This window comes from Centropristis striata, chromosome 1, assembly GCF_030273125.1.
Source record: "Centropristis striata isolate RG_2023a ecotype Rhode Island chromosome 1, C.striata_1.0, whole genome shotgun sequence".
NCBI classification, from domain to species: Eukaryota; Metazoa; Chordata; class Actinopteri; order Perciformes; family Serranidae; genus Centropristis; species Centropristis striata.
This window is the reverse complement of record NC_081517.1, coordinates 35,938,825-35,960,073: the sequence shown is the minus strand read 5'-3', so window position 1 is coordinate 35,960,073 and position 21,249 is coordinate 35,938,825. Positions and strand designations below refer to the sequence as shown.

Here is a 21,249-nt window from a genome sequence, read left to right as displayed (position 1 = left end):
TTAATGTGTTTTATTCCTTTGGTCATTTAATGTATTTTTTTGGTAATTTTGTGTCTTTTTTTTATCATTTTGTGGTCAATTTGTCTTTTTTTTTTATCATTTTGTGGTCAATATGTGTCTTTTTTGGTCATTTTGTGTCTTTTTTTTGTCATTTTGTGTCTTTTTTTAGACAATTTGTGTCTTTTTGATCATTTTGTTTCTTTTTTTGGGCATTTTGTGTCTTTTTTGGTCAATTTGTGTATTTTTGTGGTCATTTTGTGGTCAATTTGAGTCCTTTTTTGCCTAATTGTATGTATTTTTTGGGTCATTTTGTGTCTTTTTTTGATCTGAACTGTGCGCGTGAAATTCTGAGTGAGCGGGGGTCACAGACAACATGCATGTTAAATTGGGGGTCGCGACTCAAAAAGGTTGAGAGTAGGGGTGGGCGATATGGCTCTAAAAGAATATCACGATATTTCAGAGTATTATCGCGATAACGATATTCTTGACGATATCAAAAATACTGAAAAATATATAGAAAATTATTTTGTAGTCCATATAAATAAATAAAAATTGTACAACAAAATAAAATTCAATCATAAATCTAAATGTAGTGTAAATTGCAAATCTCAACAGTTGCCAAATACAAAAAAATTACTTACTTGAGTATTAGTGAATAATAATAAAAAATAACCTTCTAGGGGGTCTGGGGGCCCCCTGGGAGAAAATTTTGTACATTTTATAGTACAATGTGATCAATCTCGTCCACTTTGAGAGCTAAATGTGAGCAAACACCTCACAAACACATCATTGCCTATTTTAATTAATTATTGTAAAGGAGAATAAAGGTTCTTCTATGTTTTATTTAAGGCATCTTATTTTGACAGTCTTCTTGTAATTTCTGTGGTGGATTCTGTGCTCTTATTTTGAAAGCTGCATTTGTGAAGCGACAGGAACTAATAGTAGCTTTTTGTGATTAAAACAACTTTAATTGTTAGCTAATGTTAGCTCGCGGCTAACGAACGGCACAATGCAACAGTGTGTTTGGACCATTTGGACCTCTGACAGGACATGTTGACAGTATTTAGATCGGCTCACGCACACGCAGACGCACAGAGAGAGAGAGAGGGGACGGGACTGATACATTACAGACAGGTAGGTGCTTGTTTTGAAGCGCAGTGGGAGGGCAGCTCGGTATATTCAGTGTGTGTGTGTGAATGCGTGCGCATGTCTTGGAGGAGGACTGAGAGGTGGGTCGGGGTTTAGACTGACTGACGGGTGACAGACACTGCTGAGCAGAGACACAACGCAAAATAACTTTATGTTATGAATAGTGTAGATATACTTTCAGTAGCTTGAAATGTGACGTTAGAGCAGCACAAGAGACTCTGGCGGGCCGCCAAGGTCTAGGTAATTAATAGGAAATCCTTATGCCACTTTGTCAAGAAGTAGGTCATGTTGCCAATATCGTGATATGCATTTTTTTTACCCATAAAAAAAATATACCGGTATTATCGTGAACGATACGATATGGCACACCCCTAGTTGAGAGTCACTGAACTATATGTTAAGATAAAGGGAAGTACACATGACGGGGAGTCAGACACGGGTCAGACGTATTTCTGCTGACCGTACCTTTGACTTTGGGGAACTGAGAATAACAGCATCTGTGTCGGACAGGTCAGCTAGACGTTGGAAACCTCCCACTATAGGAGGTATATAAGCCAATAGTTTTGACTATCATGTGAGCCTTTTTCTCTGTAAACTTACTCGTTGTGTTGCATGATTTAAACGCTCCTCTTGTACAAGACTTTAATTAAATTCAACTTAAACTTTGATACTCTGAATCCAACTGTCTTTATTGAAGGGTCACTCTGAACAATTCCTATAACAATAACTACCAATGATTAAGTGGTCAGTGTAGTGTTGAATATTCAAATAATTGTTAAAAAACTCTAAACCGATCAGTCTTTTTTTTTTTTCATATCAACTGGGGTCTTAATTAACTCAGTATGCCGATTTAAAGTGCAATCAGAAGGTTGAATCTGGATAAAAACATGCTCAGCGGTGATTATACGTCAATTACGTCAATTCAGAAAAAGGCTTTTGATACTTCCTCACAACATGTTAATGCAACTCATTTAGCTCACTCGGTTTGATGGACTCTTTTGAAGGAGAAGCCATACTTACTAATCATTTGACTCAGAGTTTGCATATACATAGGAATGACAAGAAAAGACATGTAGCAGTCCAAGTTCAAAATGTATTAAAACATGTCAATGGGATAGCATGCTCTCATTCTTTTTCTCTGAATTTGCCATTTGTTTTGGACAGCTGCCCTGGAGTTTATGGGCACAAGGCCATTCATTTCCCCCTGTTAACCTCAGGCCTATAGCAGAAGCTATGGCATTTCAGCCACACAAAGTACAAGACCATCAGAGTTAAACTGAGCATGCTGCACTTAAACTGTCTCTAAAGAGCAACGAGTGTTATGAACATGCAAATAAAGTGTGATTTGGGCGTGTGCTGTATAAGAGAGAAAAGAAGAAGCAGAAAGAGGCCCCACACTCAGGCTACTAACCGCAGTGTTTCCATGATGAAGACAAATTTTAATAATACTGTATTTGGAAAGGAAATTGTGAAAGGAAATTTGCAAGGTATAATTCTATGTGTGCTGTTATTGTTAGTTCAACCGGAAAACAAAAAAACTAACACACCATTTATAAAGCCATTAATCTAGGCTCTTTTCTGTCAAGCCTATAGAGAGATTCAAGTGCACAAATCTTGGATAAAATATCAGATCATGGAATTTATATGTGCAATCATTTGTCATCTTGATAACGGCTTTACAGTGGCAGAAACAGTGTTTCCCCCGTATCTCCACAAGTGTAGCCAGAACCTGAACATATGGCTCACTTACAGCTTGCTTCCATTACCTCACAGAATGACAACACAATTAGCCTCACCGACTGCAGAGTCGCTGCAGGTTAAGATAATGGACTCTCACAGGATTCACTGCGGCCAATATTATTGAACAACACTATAAAAAGCATACACAAGTAGGTGTTTAAGAGAGTAGAGCCCTTTTAGCTATCCTCCACCTTGAAAAATATTGACTGGACACATTAAACATTCACTCAATACAAATATCTCAATCCTGAGATTTAGTCTCGCACTGACCTTGAGAATTGCATTCATAACAATAATTACTTAATTACTTTCTTACATGATTAAAAGTACTGTGATTTAATACTAATTTCGTTAGAGGTGCTCCTGGCAGTCCTGCAGTGATAAGTTTAGTTTTTTTCTGATAATTGGCCAGTAAAGTACTGTAGGCGTCCATAACTATCCACACTGCTGCTGCTTTCCTAAGATGATTGTATTGTTCTTACGACTGTTTCCATTCTGTGTAGACACTATTCATTATATCTTGACAAAAAAAGATGTACTGTATTTCTCCTTTCCTTTGGTCAGCCACTACGACCGTCCCTGAAAAAAAGCATGAGTGGTCAAGCAACGGGTTCAGTGTCAGAGAGCATGAGAGATGGAGCAGGAGAGGGAGGCTTCTCCTTCAGAGACAGAAGGGCAAAGTTTGGAAGACAACAGTCGCTGTCACAAAGCATCCGCAGGTAAGATGAAGAGTTTATTATTTTTGTTCATATTGCTACACATTCAGGTTGCTATTGAGAGTCAAGACCACACAGTTAATGGATGAACGTCATGAGCTTGTAAAAAACAACAATCAGCAAAGCACTTTTCACCAGTGATGTTCCCTACATGTCATTCACCCTAAAGCGTCAGATAATCCACTAGTTCCCAATCTGGGGTCCCGACCCTCACTAACGGTCACCAAAATGTCACAGGCGGGTTTCGTCGATTTGATTTTAAGGGGTATAAGAAAACTATCTTTCTATGCATTTCTATATTTGGCCGATAGTCCAGCATTTCATCCATTTCTGTGAAGATAACTAAATTAAACTGTTTTTTGTAAAATTTTAGGTTATTATTAAAGATATAAACATTAGGGAGTCCTAACACAGAATTGTCAAAAACAAGAACCTTATAAGGCATGTATCTAATTAAATAAAATAAGCATAATGCAGATATGGATTTATATCAAAAGTCCCTGAAGATCACAAGAAAACATATCTCTAATACAGTATTCACAGGAAATAACATTTACACAAACTTCCTTCAAAACTGTTCTTGTCAAGTCAAGTCAAGTCAAAGTTTATTTATAGAGCACATTTAAAAACAACCTCAGTTGACCAAAGTGCTGTACAGTTATTAAAATAGAATAAATCATACACAACTGGGTATAAATAAAAACCAATAAAAGAATAAAATACTAAAAACAGTAAAAACAATAAAATAAAATAGTAATAAAAACTCAATCCAAAACAGAGTTAGAGATACAAAAGACAAATATTATGTTCACTATCTGGGTTAATTCTGTTTGTCAGTTGTTTTGTACTGGTTTCATAAGCAAAATGTCCCAAAAGTGTCATGAACAGATGCTTTTTATTTGTTTTCTGTGATACTGAGGCCACCTTCTTCTTTCTGTACCTGAAGGAATACAGCCCAGTGGTTTGGGGTGGGGGAAGACTGTGAGACCAAGCAGCAGCTATGGCACAGGAAGAGCCTGCGTCATTGCAGCCAGCGCTACGGCAAGCTGAAGCCCCAGTATAGAGAGCCTGACACGGCCTCCAGCATCGACCAGGGCCCCAACTCACCAGCCACAGCTAAGATGCCCAAGGTACTCTGCTTTCAAGAGAGGTGTACAGTTACTGCAACCTCCAATCCATCCATTCATTCACATCCTGATTAAGGTTTTATTCAACACAATTTATTTAGAAACATCTTTACTATCCTTATCCTATTGCATGAATAGATTACAATATCCTACCATGTACATATATAAGTAACGCAGACAGCAAAAAGAAACAGGATGAGACTTAGCAGGTTCTGAGTTATGTGATGTTTTTACTTTCCACTCAATTTCATAACCGGCCAACTTATATTAGTATTAATGATTTAAAGTTTTGACACTGAAAGGTTTTTTTGGAAGGACAGGAGGAAAAATCAATGGTAAGAGAAGGAGATTGTGAGCAGAGAAGGAAAAATGTTTCTGGCTTTAATAAAGTAGAGTGCTGCTGTACGGGCCATCTGTGCCGCAGATGAATCCTGTCCCTCCATTCAGTCCCCGCCAGACAGATTTACTCATCTACTCATCATCCGTTGTTTAATTTTTCTTTCGTTCTTTATCTTGAGCCAACACATTTGCTCATAATCTGAAGACCAAGGGGAATTTCCATTGACCAGCATTGGGTTTTTTTTCATTCTCATTTTGCACTACATACATGTTCATTCAGACATACATGCACAAGAGCAAGTCTTTCTTTTATTTTCAACCCATTAAAGATATCCTTTTTATTTTATTTATTTTTATTTTTATTTTATTTTATTTTATTTTTAGGCCAGAGTTGAACGGGTGACCCTCTTGCTGTGAGGCAAGAGTGCTACCACCACCACCACTGTGTAGCCCCATTTACAATGCAATCATTTTTAAAAACTTGGGGAAGGAGTGATTGCATTTGTCCTCAAACATCAGAGAAAACAAATCATTATAAAGCAGCTCTTTCTCAACTTGTCACACTCAGAAGTCTAGTAGGTTTTTGCCAATGTTATACTAATGCCATGGTAAAGATTAAGAATTTGACCAAAGGATTACCTTAATTTCTGTTTTCTTTAGATTGTGGATCCCCTGGCACGTGGGCGAGCCTTTCGCTGCCCAGATGAGATGGACGGTCGCTCCCCCAGGACGCCCCACACTGCTCAGGGAGGTCCGGTCACGCCGGGCGTTACCTCCCTCAGCTCCTTCACCAGCCAGCGCTCCGGGTACAGCCGCTTCCCCAGGCGTAAGAGGGAGTCCGTTGCTCGCATGAGCATCCGAGCTGCATCCAACCTGATCAGGGTGAGTGGGGTACCAGGAAACCTGTGTGGGTGTGGGTGTGGGTGTATTCCAGATAGGGAAGTTTGACTTATTCTACAGCAACTTTAATTACACAACATACCTTTAATGTTTAAATTATTATTACCGTATTTCTAAGTAGAGTTCATCTGAGATTGTGCACGTGTAAAATGACTCGGTGCATATGTTTTTCAGGGTCACGGCGGCTTGACAGGCTCCCAAACAGGTCGCAGTTTCCCCAAGAGGAGCTTTGTCAGGCCCAGCTGGATGGATGAGGACACCGTGGACTCTGCAGATGCATCAGAATCGCTCTTCTTCAGCAAGGTCAGCAGCCACTCTTTCTCTATCTTCCTGTCTGCACCTTGTCAGCCATTCTCTCTTTGCTGCAACTTTATTCAGCTTTTTTTCAATTCTTACTTCCTTCCCTTCCTGTTTGTCACAGTCACAATTCCCCTTCCACTGTGTTCTACTTTCACTGCTAATCTCTCAGCTGTCTCCTGTTAACGGCATCCACACTTTTCTTCTGTTTTTACCCTTCTTTTCTTCCTCACATCAATATCTAATAAACTAATATTCACCTTTATATAACCTTTTATATGTAAAAACCTATTAGAAAACAAAATGTCTGTAGCTCAGAAGCTGCTCATCATCTCAGATGTCCTGTATTTCCTCCTTGATTCTGCTACAAAAGGAACAGGACTCTATTGTCTAAACACATATGAGGCTGGGCTGCGAATTAATTTCATCCTGCACTTTCTCTTCCTTTTCTCTGACTTCTATTACCTCTCACAGGTTGATGCCCATGATGAGATGTACTCTATGGCTGATGACGTATTTGAATCGCCTCCCATGTCTGCAGCTTTTGGTCCCATCGAGCCTGACCAGAAGTTTCCAAGCCTGTGAGTAAATCCAACTGAAAGTCAATGAGCTGGTGTCACTGATGCTCTTATAGTCCTAGAGTGTAAGAATAGTCAGTAATTCTTACTTACGCACACTCAAATGCTTTGTTCCAGCTATTAACCTCCTGAACTCCTAGTCGCCTCAGGGCATTTTTGTTACCAGACACATTTTACTCTGTGGCCTCATTTTTCACTGCAGTTACCCACACCTTTGTGAAAATCATGGCTAGAAGCAGGTATCACTCAAAATGGCTTTTATGAAGTATAACACAATTATAAAGCCATAAATACAATTATAATTTATTTTAAGTGTTACTTATACTGGCAACAACACACTATACATATTGATCTATTTACATTTTTGCAACCACTACTTGCTACCTGTCTCATCCTGTCCTATAATGTGTAATATTTATGAAATATTCATATTTTAAGCATATATTTGGTTACTTTTCCTGACGGTCACACATGAGTATTTCAAGGACAGTAGGACATTTTAAATCCAGCAATATTTTTGTTTTTTTACAGTTTCTGGCTATGATAAATGGTGTCATTTTGGCAATTTTCAAAAGCCTTTAAAACCAGCTTGTGTGTTGTGGAGTCATCAAAATGTTATTGAATATGAAGATTAAGGTCTGCCAAAAGGGTATGGCTTTAGAGATCAAGATTAAGATTCCCTTATCGGTCAACTACATTACAACTTCTCTATGCAAACTGTAGCAGAATCGACAAGTTATAGTCATGCACAAACTATTTTACTTGCTTTCTCTTTTAAATGCAATCGTCTGATATCTACTGCTTTATCTTTCCACCTTTCTGCTCCCTCCACCACTCTTGTCCGACCCCAGTAAGGACGTATCACGAACGCCCAGGACACCAACAGCTGCCCAGGAAAAGAGTCATCCTCGTCGAGGTGGTCGCATCGCCTCCCAAGTAAAGCACTTTGCTTTTGACAAACACAAGCGTCAGTACGGCATGGGCGTCGTGGGGAAGTGGCTGAACCGAAACTACCGACGCAGCCTCAGCAGCAACGTCCAGAAGCAGCTGGACGACTTCCCCAGCCACAGGTTGGGAATGAGTAGTTGCTTTTTGTGTGTCACTATCAGTCGGTGAGAGAAAACTAATCAGTAAAATCAGCTAGTTGTCTGTTCCATTTCATTTTTGGGGGCACTGTTAACAATAAAACGACGTGAAACTATAGTTATCTTTAGGGGTATAATGTAGAGTGGCTTTAGGAAGATATGTATGATTGAAGACATATTTCTACCCTGTAATATGATGTTTGACACCAGGACTGACAGTATGTGTGGTGTAGTCTTGATTTTCACCTGATTAAAAGTGATGCGCTGCTGTGTATTTTAGGCCCTACTTTTCCTACTGGATCACATTTGTCCATATTGTCATCACTCTGTTGGCCTGTTGTACATACGGTTTCGCCCCTGTGGGGTTTGCACAACATTCTACATCTGAACTGGTGAGTGAAGCTCAAAACTTTTATGTTAATTTGCCGTTTTTTGACATGATTGCTTGCATTTTGCTTCCAAGATGACATTAAAAAAAAACTTGCCAGTGGCTGGTTATTTTTTTGTTTTTTTTGTGCGGGAATCTATGCTATCTGTGTGCACTTACATAACCTGCTCAATCAATACATGTCTGAAAGCATTAAATATTTAAACGCCTTATCCAAGTAAACAATTCATTAAAAACAAGATGCATTTCAGAGACTTAATGTTTTTTCTTTCTCAGAAATCTTAAATGAATATTGACCCGTGAACTTTAAATGTTTTGGTACTTAAATGTTAGCAGATAATTTACCAACTGTGTCCCTCTGTCGTCCTCTGTAGGTGCTGAAGAACAAAGGCATTTATGAGAGTGTCAAATTTATCCAACAGGAGAACTTTTGGATTGGTCCGAGCTCCGTGAGTCACCTACGAATCTCAGTTTAGCTGCTGTGTTACACAATATGTTTATCTATATATCTACCGAGATGGATATAGAATGCAATTTATGCCAATAGTAAAAATAAAATAAAAAACATTAAAAACATTATAAAATAATTCTCTTGAAATAAATGCATGAGATGACAAATATACAAAAAATAAATATATGAATAAGTACAAATAGTTATATAAATTAACTGGTTTTATTTAAAAAGAATACTTATATTTCTATTTCATTATTCCACATTTATTCACAGTTTCACAGTGTGTTGTATCAGTGGGTGACCAGACTATTTTTGCCTCGCTGATGCATGGTTATACCGTCATTATTTTGCGATTTTATCAGCTACTGCATTTCCTGCCACATACCGTTACTTTCATCAAGCTCTAACCGCCTCTTGCCCCACACTGTTTTATCAGTTACTCTTTGCTTTGGCCTAGCAAGTTACTTCTCTAAAAAAGAGTTTGTTTCCTGTGTGAGGTTTGGCTTGACAATGAAATAATGTGGAAATATGTTGACAACTTGTTCTGAGACAGAGAAACATAACCAACATCCAGAAATAACACATGTAAGAAATAGAGAGAGTTTTTTCTCTCCGTAGATCACCTCACTATATGTAGATTGTCAAGTTTGTGCATCTTTGCAATTATGTACTTATACTCCACTTCAGGAGGACCTGATCCACCTGGGGGCCAAGTTCTCACCGTGCATCCGAAAGGACACACAGATAGTCAGTCTGATCCAGAGAGCCAAAGACCTGGAGAAAGAGTCTGGCTGCTGCGTTCAGAACGATAACTCTGGATGTGTGCAGACGCGCAGCTCCGACTGCTCGGTCAGTGGCTTTCTCCTGCACCTTCATACTTTTTTGTTTATTTGTTTATTAACTTGTCAGTAAAATAAACTTTGCTTGCAAACAAAGTCAAGCAAATATACATTTAATAAATATGCACAGTAAATTATAAAAGAAACACTCAAAAGGTAATTCAATGTGCTTAAGGTACACACAACTATAGCCACAAAATAGAGAAAGCATACATTCTCAAACACACACATAAGTTGCAACCATTTGCAAAAAATCCCTGATAACAGCCATTCTTAAAATGAATTAACAGCCATTTGATTGATTTTCCCTTGAGTAAACAATAAACATTTTGGATATGAATTAGAATTTTTTTTTTTTAAGTTTCTCATCGGAAAGAAACCCAATTTGAATATTCTCTGGATTGCACCAAAAATAATCTAAATGAAGATACATTTTGAACCCTTCATAGAATGACCATTCTTTCCGTACTTCTTCACAATTTTTGCCATTACTGTAATTCATCAGTCTAGAAAGAGTTTTAAATGTAAGTGCAACATTATTTAAAAGAAACGGATCCCTTTTTTCTCAATAAAAAGATATGTTGCTTATGGATATCTTGTTAGGTAGATTAACATTTCTTAAGGATTTAAATTGTGAACTGATATCTTCATATTGAGTTTTGGGTGTTTTAAGATGCCATACCATGGATATACACAATTATTACTCTTCTGTTTATTATTTAATTATTTCCTTTTTCTGTGAAATAAAAAAAATGACTGTATATGCAGGAGACGCTGGCCACCTTCATTAAATGGTCAAATGAGCAGGTGGACGTTCCCAGGTCCTCTGGTTCTGTCTGTCACCAGGATCCCAGGTGAGAATATGTATGTGTTCGTTGTGCCACATATGTCACGTAGAACAATAATAAAAATCAAATGAAAGTTGTCTTTGTGGATTTGTAAGTAAATTGGCAGCATTTGTTCATAATTTCAAGTCTTCTTCTGTCCTTGTGTGTTGCATGTTGTGCACAGAGTGTGTGAAGAGCCTGCCTCTGCGGCGCCTCATACATGGCCAGATGACATCACCCAGTGGCCGGTAAGGGGAAATTCATTTTTTATCCAAGTTTTTTTTTATATATATATATATATATATATATATATATATATATATATATATATATGATATATATGATATATATATATATATTGATATATATGATATATATGATATATATATATATATATTGATATATATGATATATATATATATATATTGATATATATGATATATATGATATATATATTTATATATCATATATATATATTTATATATGATATATATATTTATATATGATACATATATATATATGATATATATATATATATTATATATATATTTTATTTTTATATATATATTTTATATATATATATATATATTTGATATATAATAAGCAGGTGTGAAAAAAATGCTGTAAAATTAGAAAGCTTTCAAAAATGTTAATGTTAATAGTTTTTTATCAATTAACAAAATGCAAAGTGGATGAACAGAAGAGAAATCTAAATCTTATCAGTATTTGGTGTGACCACCCTTGCCTTCAAACCAGCATCAGCATCTTCTGGGAATTTTTTCACATCTGCCTAAGACTTTTGCACATTACTCTAAATCCACTATAGCTATCCAACATCTTAGAATCAAGCGGGGACAAGCTTTTAAGTTTTACTCAAACGAGAAGACGTAACTATATAACACATGTATATACACACATATTTTGGAACATTTCTCCATAAGGGAGAGACCATGGACACATTCCCATACTGTATTCTACAGTATGTCTATGTAACGACTCATTGTGTGTCATTTCTCCAGGTGTGCACATATCCCAAGAAGTGGAACCACACAGGCTACAGACACATGGACTGTAACATCAAGGGACGGCCGTGCTGCATAGGAACTAAGGGCAGGTGAGACGTGTGTTTTTTAGGGGCTTCAAGGTCTGCAGATATCATCGTGATCTTCTGTCCCACTTCTTAATCAGCTGCGTTGCCAGGTCATGTGGAGAAAATATGAATTGCATTTTTCTTGTCCCTCCTGTAGATGTGAGATCGCGACCAGAGAGTATTGCTCTTTCATGCACGGTTACTTCCACGAGGATGCCACGCTCTGCTCACAGGTAGTGTGTGCGCTTGTGATATGTGCGTGTGTGTCTGTGTGTTGGTATTTTATTACATTTCTGAACCCACACACTTCTGTCGTGCAGGTCCACTGTCTGGATGATGTATGCGGCTTGTTGCCCTTCCTCAACCCTGATGTTCCTGATCAGTTCTATCGTCTCTGGCTGTCGCTCTTCCTCCACGCTGGGTACGCGCCGCACACCTCACAAACCTCTGCAGACAGAGATTTATTTCTTTTCAAGTAAACTTTCTTGAACACATTTAGATGGGGCTCTTAAAGGAGCAGTGTGTAGGATTTAGGGGGATCTCTTAGCAGAAATTAGATAAAGCAATATTCATTAATATGTTTTCATTAGTGTATAATCAAACAAAAGTAAGAATTGCATGTTTCCATTATCTTAAAATTAGCCTTTCTTATCTACATAGGGACTGGGTCCGCCATGTTGCATAGCCATGCCTCTATAGTAGCTGAAAACAGAAAAATAGAGAGGACCTTTATCTCATTTTTACGAAACATTGCTATGGTGGCAATCGGCAACCTCACCACTCGATGCCATTAAATCCAACGCACAGGTCTTTTCTAATTCCTATTTTGTTAATTCATTTCTTGTGTACAGCTGAGTCAGCCACTCAGTATGTAGTCACTGCAAAAACTGTATAAGTGCTCAATAGCATTGAAAGAATGTTTAATATGCCTTGACAAAGTGTTAAGCCGATTACACTGAGTCAATGAGCCGTTTTAGTCGCTTGCTATGAATAATTACAAAGTGCGCTCTCATTGTCACACATCCTTCAGGATTCAAACTTAATGAAATATTTCTAAATGAGGCCCCAGTGCTTCTGAGCTGCTCACTCACATGTATACTGATACTTAGTGCTAATACTCCGCACGTGGGAAATCCCTTGGGTCGGCTTTTACAACAGGCAAACAAACAAGCCAGTGGAGCTTAATGTAAAAGGTGAAGATGTTTGAAGCATATGTCAAAATGCATGTTTGATATAAATACCAGCAGACTGCATAGATGTTTAATCCTCTGACGTGTGTCTGTGTGTCTGTGTCTGTGTGTGTCTGTCTGTGTGTGTGTGTGTATGTGTGTGTGTGTGTGTGTAGGCTCTTTCACTGCCTGGTGTCGGTGGTGTTCCAGATGACCATACTGAGAGACCTGGAGAAGCTGGCAGGTTGGGTCCGTATCTCCATCATTTATATCCTCAGTGGTATCACTGGAAACCTCGCCTCCGCCCTGTTTCTGCCCTACAGAGCTGAGGTGAGTTCTTCACACGAATACACACATAAATAAAGTGTACATATAATATATAATAGACTCTAAAAAACCTGCAGGTGGTAACATGGGGCAAGGTAAGGTTTGGGCATAGAGGCTGGAGCAGTGCAGTTTCCGTTTTTTGTAATCTTTTTTTTTTTTTTTAATACCTGTGTGTGTTTATAAAAGTCAACCAAAAGGTTACATTCAGTTATGTAAAATATTTGGGTGTGCTACAAGTGTACAGTAAGGCCCCAATAGTAAAAACACCATGAAGAAAGTCTGTGGGAATCAACTGAGGAAGACCCTCTTTTTCATTGATGCCCACCATGCATAAAGACATCAAACCAAAAAATCATTAAGCAAACCAGTTAAAATAAAATTCTAATCATATAAAACAACAAACAATATCTGTTAAAACCGTTAAAGGTAGATAATGGACAGTTATAGAGTATCCCAAATCCAAGCAATGTAAGAGTATTCAGTTTTAGGTCATGTTGTAGGAGGTTCCAATACCAAAAGCAGTCTTTCTAAGATCAGTCCTGGCACAAGGTACCTGAAGAACCAGCACACATATGTAATATACAACTCTATGATGGTAATTTACTGGCCAGAGCTTTGAAGATTTAAAGATATTAGTGATTATCACATCACTTAATCAAAGAAGAGCAATCTAAATTTTATAGAATACAGTGGTGAATATTAAAACACAATCTACAGGTTCAAATGTGGAGACAGCAGCACAGCCCTAGAATAGTTGATTCAACAATTTTGTTCCTACGTATCATAGGAAAGTAAACATTAAATCTGCTGTAACCTTCCAGGTGCACAAACTCAGAGAAAAAAGGTGAAAAACAGCTTTTCTTGCCAAGAGATTTTCAAGAGAAGCTGATTTACTTCCATTAATTAAGCACTCTCACTCAATACATGCTGATATGCACAAGCACGTATTCACACAGTGAAATACACGTTATAATGATCTCTGACAATTTGGTGAGGGCTGCAGCTTTGGCTCCATATTTCACATCTTAACATCCCAGACATTTAAACCAGCTCAGACTGTTATACACGATGCATTTATCTTTTTTCCCTCCTCTGTGTCACCTCTGCAGTATTTTTAGACCTAATAGCTGGTCTTTCTGTGCCACATGAACATAATCAGCCTTTTACCGCTCATGCTGTAACAGTTACAAAATTGAAAGCTAAAAACAATTCACACATTTCTCATGTAACTACTGTGTGTTTTCCTGCTGTCTCCACTCAGTGGCTTAGCACAGCTTACCTTGGCTCACTTACTGGAAGGGAGTTTCTCGAACTGGGGATTATTAGAGCAGACCTGACTGCCCCCTTCTAGAGAGCTCTGGGGGGGCACAGGAATCACCTCGCTGTGTATTGCCTGGACGAACTAAGCTTAAGTGGATAACACATTATTAGACTATTGTTTTTACTGTAGTTGGGTTATTCCTGTGAAGAAAGCAGTGCCAACAAGTCTTTAACTATCTCTTAAAAGAACAACCTGTGCTGATATGTACCAACACAGACCACAACTGTAAAAGGTTAATGAATACAGGTTAAGTTTAGGTTAGTTTTAAGTCTGTGTTTCATTTTTAATGTTAGAGACAACACACACAATGATCTATGCTGACATACACCTGCCTGTACACCTGCAGGATGAAGTTGTACTGTTTTTCTATGTTTTATTTGGAGACTGCTACCTTAATTAATCCACTCTATAACGTCCTGTCGGATGTGCTGATGGAAAGCTGAAGCAATCCTCTCGTCACACAAGATTAAGTTGGTGTGAGTCTGTGAGAGACGGTTGCTGAGTCAACTAATAAGGTGAAGGCTGTTCACACCTTTAAATCGCTCTGACCGGTCGATGCACCTCTGTGTTCTGTCATCTGTCAGGGAGAAAACATAATACTGAACCAGGAGATCCACTGATATCTGAAACAAATAATTGTGTATTAACCGTGACGTCCGGAACTGCAACAATGCCTTTTTTTGTTACTCCACCTCGTATAAAAGTTACTAATTCAAAAGTATAATCTTTGCAAAAAACAACATGTTGATCTCTACAAATCTCTGAGGGTGAAAAGAACACAGCCTGGATTACCTACTTTTTACTGGCACGTCTGTTCTCCTCAGTGTGTCTTAGTAAAGCTCACTTTCCCCTTTAACAGATTAGTCTAATGCCATTGTGTGGGCAAACAAAGGCCACTGCTACAGTTCTTCGTGAATGGGACCACGTTTTCTCTTTTAAACAAAAGGGATTGTTGCAAAGAATAGACTTGTCTGGTGAAGCTTCTGGTCTGTACACCAATATGAACACAAAAGGCTCCTCCTAGCACACCTGTGAAAGAGTTCATGATGAATAATCGTCATGGATGAGTAAACAATGACAGATTTTATTTTGCTTCTTGGCCTTTGTATTTGTGTTTTGATGTCATCGACACATCTTTCATCTCCTTCATAAGCCGTCACCAGTTGATTGATAGATGGATGGATAGATGGATGGATGGATGGATAGATAGATCGATCGATCGATAGATCGATATAGATCAATAACAAATAATAGCCTGGTTCATTACATACTGTCTATGCACTTTATGTGTTCTTTATGCACACTGTTCATTGCACCTTATTTGTTTCATAGCACCAACATTTTTATACTGTATATTCATATTTATTCTGCACTGGAATTCTATTCTACTCCTTCTTTAGACACTTTATATTTTATTTTATTTTTATATTTTATTGCTTGAAGTATGCCTAGGTTGTTCTTTTTATTTAATTTAAAAGTATATCTATCGATCGATATACTTTATTTATCCCAAGCTGGGAAATTACAGTGTAGCAGCAGCATTACACACATAGACAATGACAACACAATTAAATAAAAAGAACAACCTAGGCATACTTCAAGCAATAAAATATAAAAATACAATAAAATATAAAGTGTCTAAAGAAGGAGTAGAATAGAATTCCAGTGCAGAATAAATATGAATATACAGTATAAAAATGTTGGTGCTATGAAACAAAAAAGGTGCAATGAACAGTGTGCATAAAGAACACATAAAGTGCATAGACAGTATGTAATGAACCAGGCTATTATTTGTTATTGTACAGTGTGATGGCATGTGGAAGGAAAGATTTTTTATATCTGTCCCTATGACAGCGGAGCTGGAGCAGCCTGTGAGAGAAGGTGCTCCGCTGTCTTTCTACTGTGTGATGGAGAGGGTGCTGATCATTGTCCATGATGGCCAGCAGTTTGTTCAGTGTTCTCCTCTCCACCACAGTCCCAAAAGTCTCCAGCCTGAGACCGAGTACAGGTCTCTACAGTTGTTCTTGTCAGATATTTGCGTGATGTGACATGAGGTGGCTCTCTCAGTATGACGTACCTTGACGTGTGAGCCAGAAATCCCACCATCCAGCTCTGCTTAGCAGTGACCAGCTCACACCAGGAATAACCAGAGGAAGCACATGCAAATAAAACATGGGGCGGTCAAGGCGCTTAAGGAGGCAGTTTAAGTGGATTATCCTTTTAACTGTTGAGTTAAGGGGACCCTGCGGCAGCTGTGACTGGAATAATGACAATTCTCACAAGTAAAGCAGATCTGAGACAAGCAGATCCACATCAAATCTTATTATTAGATCAGCTGACTCAAAAATCTCTTTCCTGAACACAAAACATGAAGCTGAAATCTGTAATTGTTTTAAATCAGGGCTGTACCAGTTTTAATATTCACAGTAAAAATTTCAAGTCATCTGTCTGCACTAGATTTTTCAGTTTTGAGGCCAACTAAATAACTATCTGTTGAGATAACTTATCATTTATATGTAATATAACTTGTACTAAAAATTTCAAATAAAGGAAGTTCATTCATTCACTATCCTTAACCGCTTATCAGAACTCGGGTCGCGAGGGGCTGGAGCTGATCCAAGCTGATATTGGGCGAGAGGCAGACACATCGACCCTCTTGCTGTGAGGCGAAGATGCTGCATACGTAGAATGTGTGTTATTCAATTTAACAAGTGTGAGTTCTACCCAGACAGATTTAGCATCACACTGTAAGCAACATATGCTGAGGTGGGTACAACAAGCAGATTGGTGTGTGAGACAGTCACACGATGACGGGTACAGTTAAAACGCAGAAGCTGGAAGATCCACTTGCTGGTGACCGGTGAGCTACAACGGCACATCCAACATGCTAATGCACATTCAGGTGTAGTGACCTCCGGTGTGATAAATGTTTGGGCACTTTGAATGTTTTAACGTGACGATTTTTGGCAGCCAATCGCAATGCTGACACAAGCATAAAAATGATATGACGCTACTAACAGGTGGCCAAAATAAACTAACTGTTTTGAGACTTGAAAATTGTTGGTACACAATGCAACATCAAATAAATCATAGCTCTTGTTGTTTTTAGACATTTTAATGTGGATAAGTTTTGGGGTGGGTGAGTATGTGCAGAAAAAATATTTTACAAATTACAAATATTCCTTATATTAATTGGGTTATTGAAGAAACAAACGATGGATACACAATAGTTTAGTTTGATTAATGTGCAGCAGTAAGTGACTCCTAATGGGCTAAGTTAGCAGAGGTGTCCCTCGGGTCACTACTCCAACCTTTAACATTTGTTGAAATACTTTCTAAGTCAGCCAACGGTGAGTGACCACAGCGCGTGTTAGGAACGTGGCAGCCTGCGTGAGAGCGTGGGTGCTGTTGTGGTAGTTAAACATCTTCACAGATTAGCCATCTGCCTCTGACCAGGCCAAGCCTCCAAACTCAGCCCTGACGTCACTCTAATCTGATCACCTTTACTGCCTGACCCAGAGCTCAGACTGCGGTTCTTCCACAGCGTGGAAAGAGACTGCGTGTCGCTACTCCTAAAATACTGTCTCTGTAGGCTGTTTTTGTCCTTTGTTGCGTGAAATTTAAGACCAACACATATAAACTGAAATCTTCAGTATGACCCACTTGTATGACCATGTGTTGACTACCACATAAGTGGAGAATACACTCACTGTTCAGAAGACAAATTGCTGACATTGAAACAAATATAAATGGTCAATGCTATCAAGGTCACTTAAAGCTCTGTGTCAACAGTAAGCAGGATGTATGCATTTTATCTCCACAACGTCAGAGATGATGTGTGTGTCCACTGCTCAGTCATACGCGTGAGTCTGTACGCATTGTGAGAGGTATTTTATACGTAAGTGGGAATCCCTCCTTTGTTAAGTTGGTGTTAAAGGCATACTATGCAGGAAATTTTGCTAACTGTTACATTCAAACCTGTTCCCTCCTCCCCTGCTCAACGGAAACTGAATACAGTATCAGGATTATTTTCCAGGACAGTGTCTAGCATTTCTGTAGTTTTGTGCCCAGAAATGTCCCAATGGCAGCAAAACGAAAAGAGAAAATAGACAGTGTAGTGCAGTGTCTCTGCAGATTCAGACACCACGACACACCCTCTAGTGGGTCACAAGTAATGATTGGGAGGGATATTTTTGTTTTAACTCTGTTATTTGGGTAAATCCTGCTTATTATATCTTATAATTGAACTGTGGCATCTTGTGTTTTCTCCCTGCAGGTGGGTCCAGCAGGCTCTCAGTTTGGACTCCTGGCTTGCCTGTTTGTTGAGCTGTTTCAAGGTTGGCAGATAATGGAGAAGCCATGGAAAGCCTTTCTTAAGCTGCTGGGCATCGTCCTCTTCCTCTTCATGTGCGGCCTCCTGCCGTGGATCGACAACATCGCCCACATATTTGGTTTCCTCAGCGGCTTGCTGCTCTCCTTTGCCTTCCTGCCCTACATCACCTTCGGGACCTTCGACAAGTACCGGAAACGTATCCTCATTGTCGTCTCGATGTTGGCCTACATCGGGCTATTCTCTTCACTCATCGTTTGGTTTTATATTTACCCGATTAACTGGCACTGGCTGGAGCATCTCACCTGCCTGCCCTTAACGAACAAGTTCTGTGAAAAGTACGACATAGACCATAACATTAACGATGTGGTGCACTAGTCTCCACTGAAGACCTGACTGTGCTACTGATCCACTATCCTACAGCCAATGACCTGGTCAGCTGTTACCAGGTCAACTCTGTGGCCTTTTAAGAATGTGGCAATCATGTTTTTATTATTCGAGCACCTGATCAAAGTCAATGTGGATGGAAGTGTCATCAGTCTCTTCTCCTCAGCCAGCTGACACTTTTTTAATCCTGTGTCAAGTCTGGCACCGCCTGGTATGTTAATTTGCTAATGGGCTAGCAGATCCTAGGAATCGAGGACAGGAAAAGATACTCAGGACGTCAAAACTGCATATTGCTGGATGGAACCAAAGGAAAAGACCCACAGAGCGAAAGACTGACTGTCTGTCTGGTTCCTTCAGTTCAAAGTCAGTCTAAATAAGCCAAATGAATCACCTCTGACCTACAATCACTTTCCCCTTTAACTCTGCAGACGACAAACAGCTGAGATAAAAAGGAATTGAGGTGAACTGAGATGCATCAGAGGCCTCCTGCCACTTATTCATGTTTTCAGTAACACTGGGTTTTACACTACAAACGCTGTCCTTCAGTCCTGCTGCTTCTGTATGTTTTAACAGCTGTGAAACGCTTTCTTTTATCTTTGCTTTTTTTTGTATGGATGCAGTTGGCATGTCAATATTCTGTGAAATGTGCTAAAGGTAACAAGGTGTTCCAGGTATAAACTGTGCAGCTGGAATAGTTAAAGTGAAATATCAGTGGTCAACTAAGGTGAGATTTCTATCTAAAACCACTGGCTGCCTTAAACAGACTATGCCATTTTGCAAAGATGCCTCATTTGATGTTTTTTAATTCTGCACACATTTCTGACCCGAAACCTACCAAAGCAACTGTACATGCTGCTTCTCTATATATGCATGTTGTTTTTAAACAATCACTCAGGCTACGTTCAGACTGCAGGCATATCCAATTAGTATATCAAATCAGTAGGGCTGTACATGTTTTTAATGGTATTCAGTTTAAATAGAGGCAATCATTTTCATGGTTTTGAGAGGGTGGGGATTTCAAAATTGAAAAACAAATACCTACACAATGAATGAATATTCACATTGTAGAATATTCGAGTCCAACACTACAAATCACATCTTTAAGATAGAGTGTATGCACTGTGGTAACAATGTAGGCGTCCACTACGCAAGTACATTGGGGACTTTCTAAAATCAATCTGGATACAATCTGAATATGCAAAAAAAAAAAAAATTTGGGCTGGCAGTCTGTACAAGGCCTTAATTTTCTGTACGTCACTGCCACAAACACAAGCTCTCAGTCAAACTTGACTTATAATGTCTCATTATTTTCATATGTGTGCGCTAACACAGTGGTGCCTGAACCATTTTGTAGATTTGCTCGGAAAATAAATGAAGAACACAATATTTATTCCAGGAGTAATTATGTAAACAGGCATTTTTGTTAGATCAGAGAAAGTTTTGTACTGTATTTTTTGACTCACGTGAAAGCAAACCAGTCATAGGATCACAAGATGTCATTTATGTTTCACCAGAGGCTTAATATGTTACTGAAATTACCGTAAAAGGCTTCGTTTTTACCACTTACACACTAGATTATTAACAGTAGTGTTGCTGCAGATATAGGATTTTACTCGGACAAATCCAGACTAAACCTGGACAAAGTCTTGACCCCGTGTAAACACTTTCTCACTTTTTTCTTTCTGTCTGGACGCCAGCTGCCAATTGCTCGGGTTGCAGGCCAAAACCCGCAGTACATTGTTGCTGTTGTGATCAGTCCCTGATGATGTCATGAGTGTTTTTTGAGAAGTTGTAAACACCTGAAGTGAAAGAGATTTCTCCCATGGGATGTTATTTGTTGTTGTTTGGTTTCTGGCATGTGTTAACCCCAGCTGTTAAAGCCTCCGTAATGACTGTTGTGTGGAGGATTATGTGAGTTACTAAGTGAGTTATGAGATTATGTGAGTTTGTCTGTGGAGCTGACTCACTGATCATCTGGTGTTGTTGAGAGCATGAGCTGTTAAATGCAAAATTGGGCGTATGTTGGACAAAAAGTTTCAACTAGGGATGGGAAATTATGCTGTTATGTCTTCTACTTGTAGGTCCGATTCTTAATTGATATCCTTATTGATTCCTGTTCAAATTTCTGTGTGGAAAAAAAAAACAGTTTTTCAGCTTCAAAACCACACAAGATTTCTTAGTCAAAT

At 38.7% G+C, this 21,249-nt stretch overlaps 1 protein-coding gene across 2 annotated transcripts in view; it reads left to right on the top strand.

Moving 5' to 3' along the window:
* The window catches only part of LOC131977102 (inactive rhomboid protein 2-like), a 34,589-nt gene extending 13,944 nt beyond the window's left edge, over positions 1–20,645 (top strand). For both annotated transcript variants that reach the window (XM_059340312.1, XM_059340313.1), the window contains 16 exons: positions 3,454–3,608; positions 4,552–4,735; positions 5,732–5,953; positions 6,146–6,274; positions 6,743–6,849; positions 7,698–7,916; positions 8,212–8,323; positions 8,694–8,768; positions 9,461–9,622; positions 10,381–10,466; positions 10,624–10,687; positions 11,459–11,553; positions 11,687–11,762; positions 11,850–11,950; positions 12,875–13,028; positions 18,623–20,645. In XM_059340312.1, coding sequence (XP_059196295.1) covers positions 3,454–3,608; positions 4,552–4,735; positions 5,732–5,953; positions 6,146–6,274; positions 6,743–6,849; positions 7,698–7,916; positions 8,212–8,323; positions 8,694–8,768; positions 9,461–9,622; positions 10,381–10,466; positions 10,624–10,687; positions 11,459–11,553; positions 11,687–11,762; positions 11,850–11,950; positions 12,875–13,028; positions 18,623–19,054 — 2,373 coding nt within the window. In that variant the 3' untranslated portion in view covers positions 19,055–20,645. The remainder of the gene's footprint in view (positions 1–3,453; positions 3,609–4,551; positions 4,736–5,731; positions 5,954–6,145; positions 6,275–6,742; positions 6,850–7,697; positions 7,917–8,211; positions 8,324–8,693; positions 8,769–9,460; positions 9,623–10,380; positions 10,467–10,623; positions 10,688–11,458; positions 11,554–11,686; positions 11,763–11,849; positions 11,951–12,874; positions 13,029–18,622) is intronic.
* The last annotated feature ends 604 nt before the right edge of the window (positions 20,646–21,249 follow it).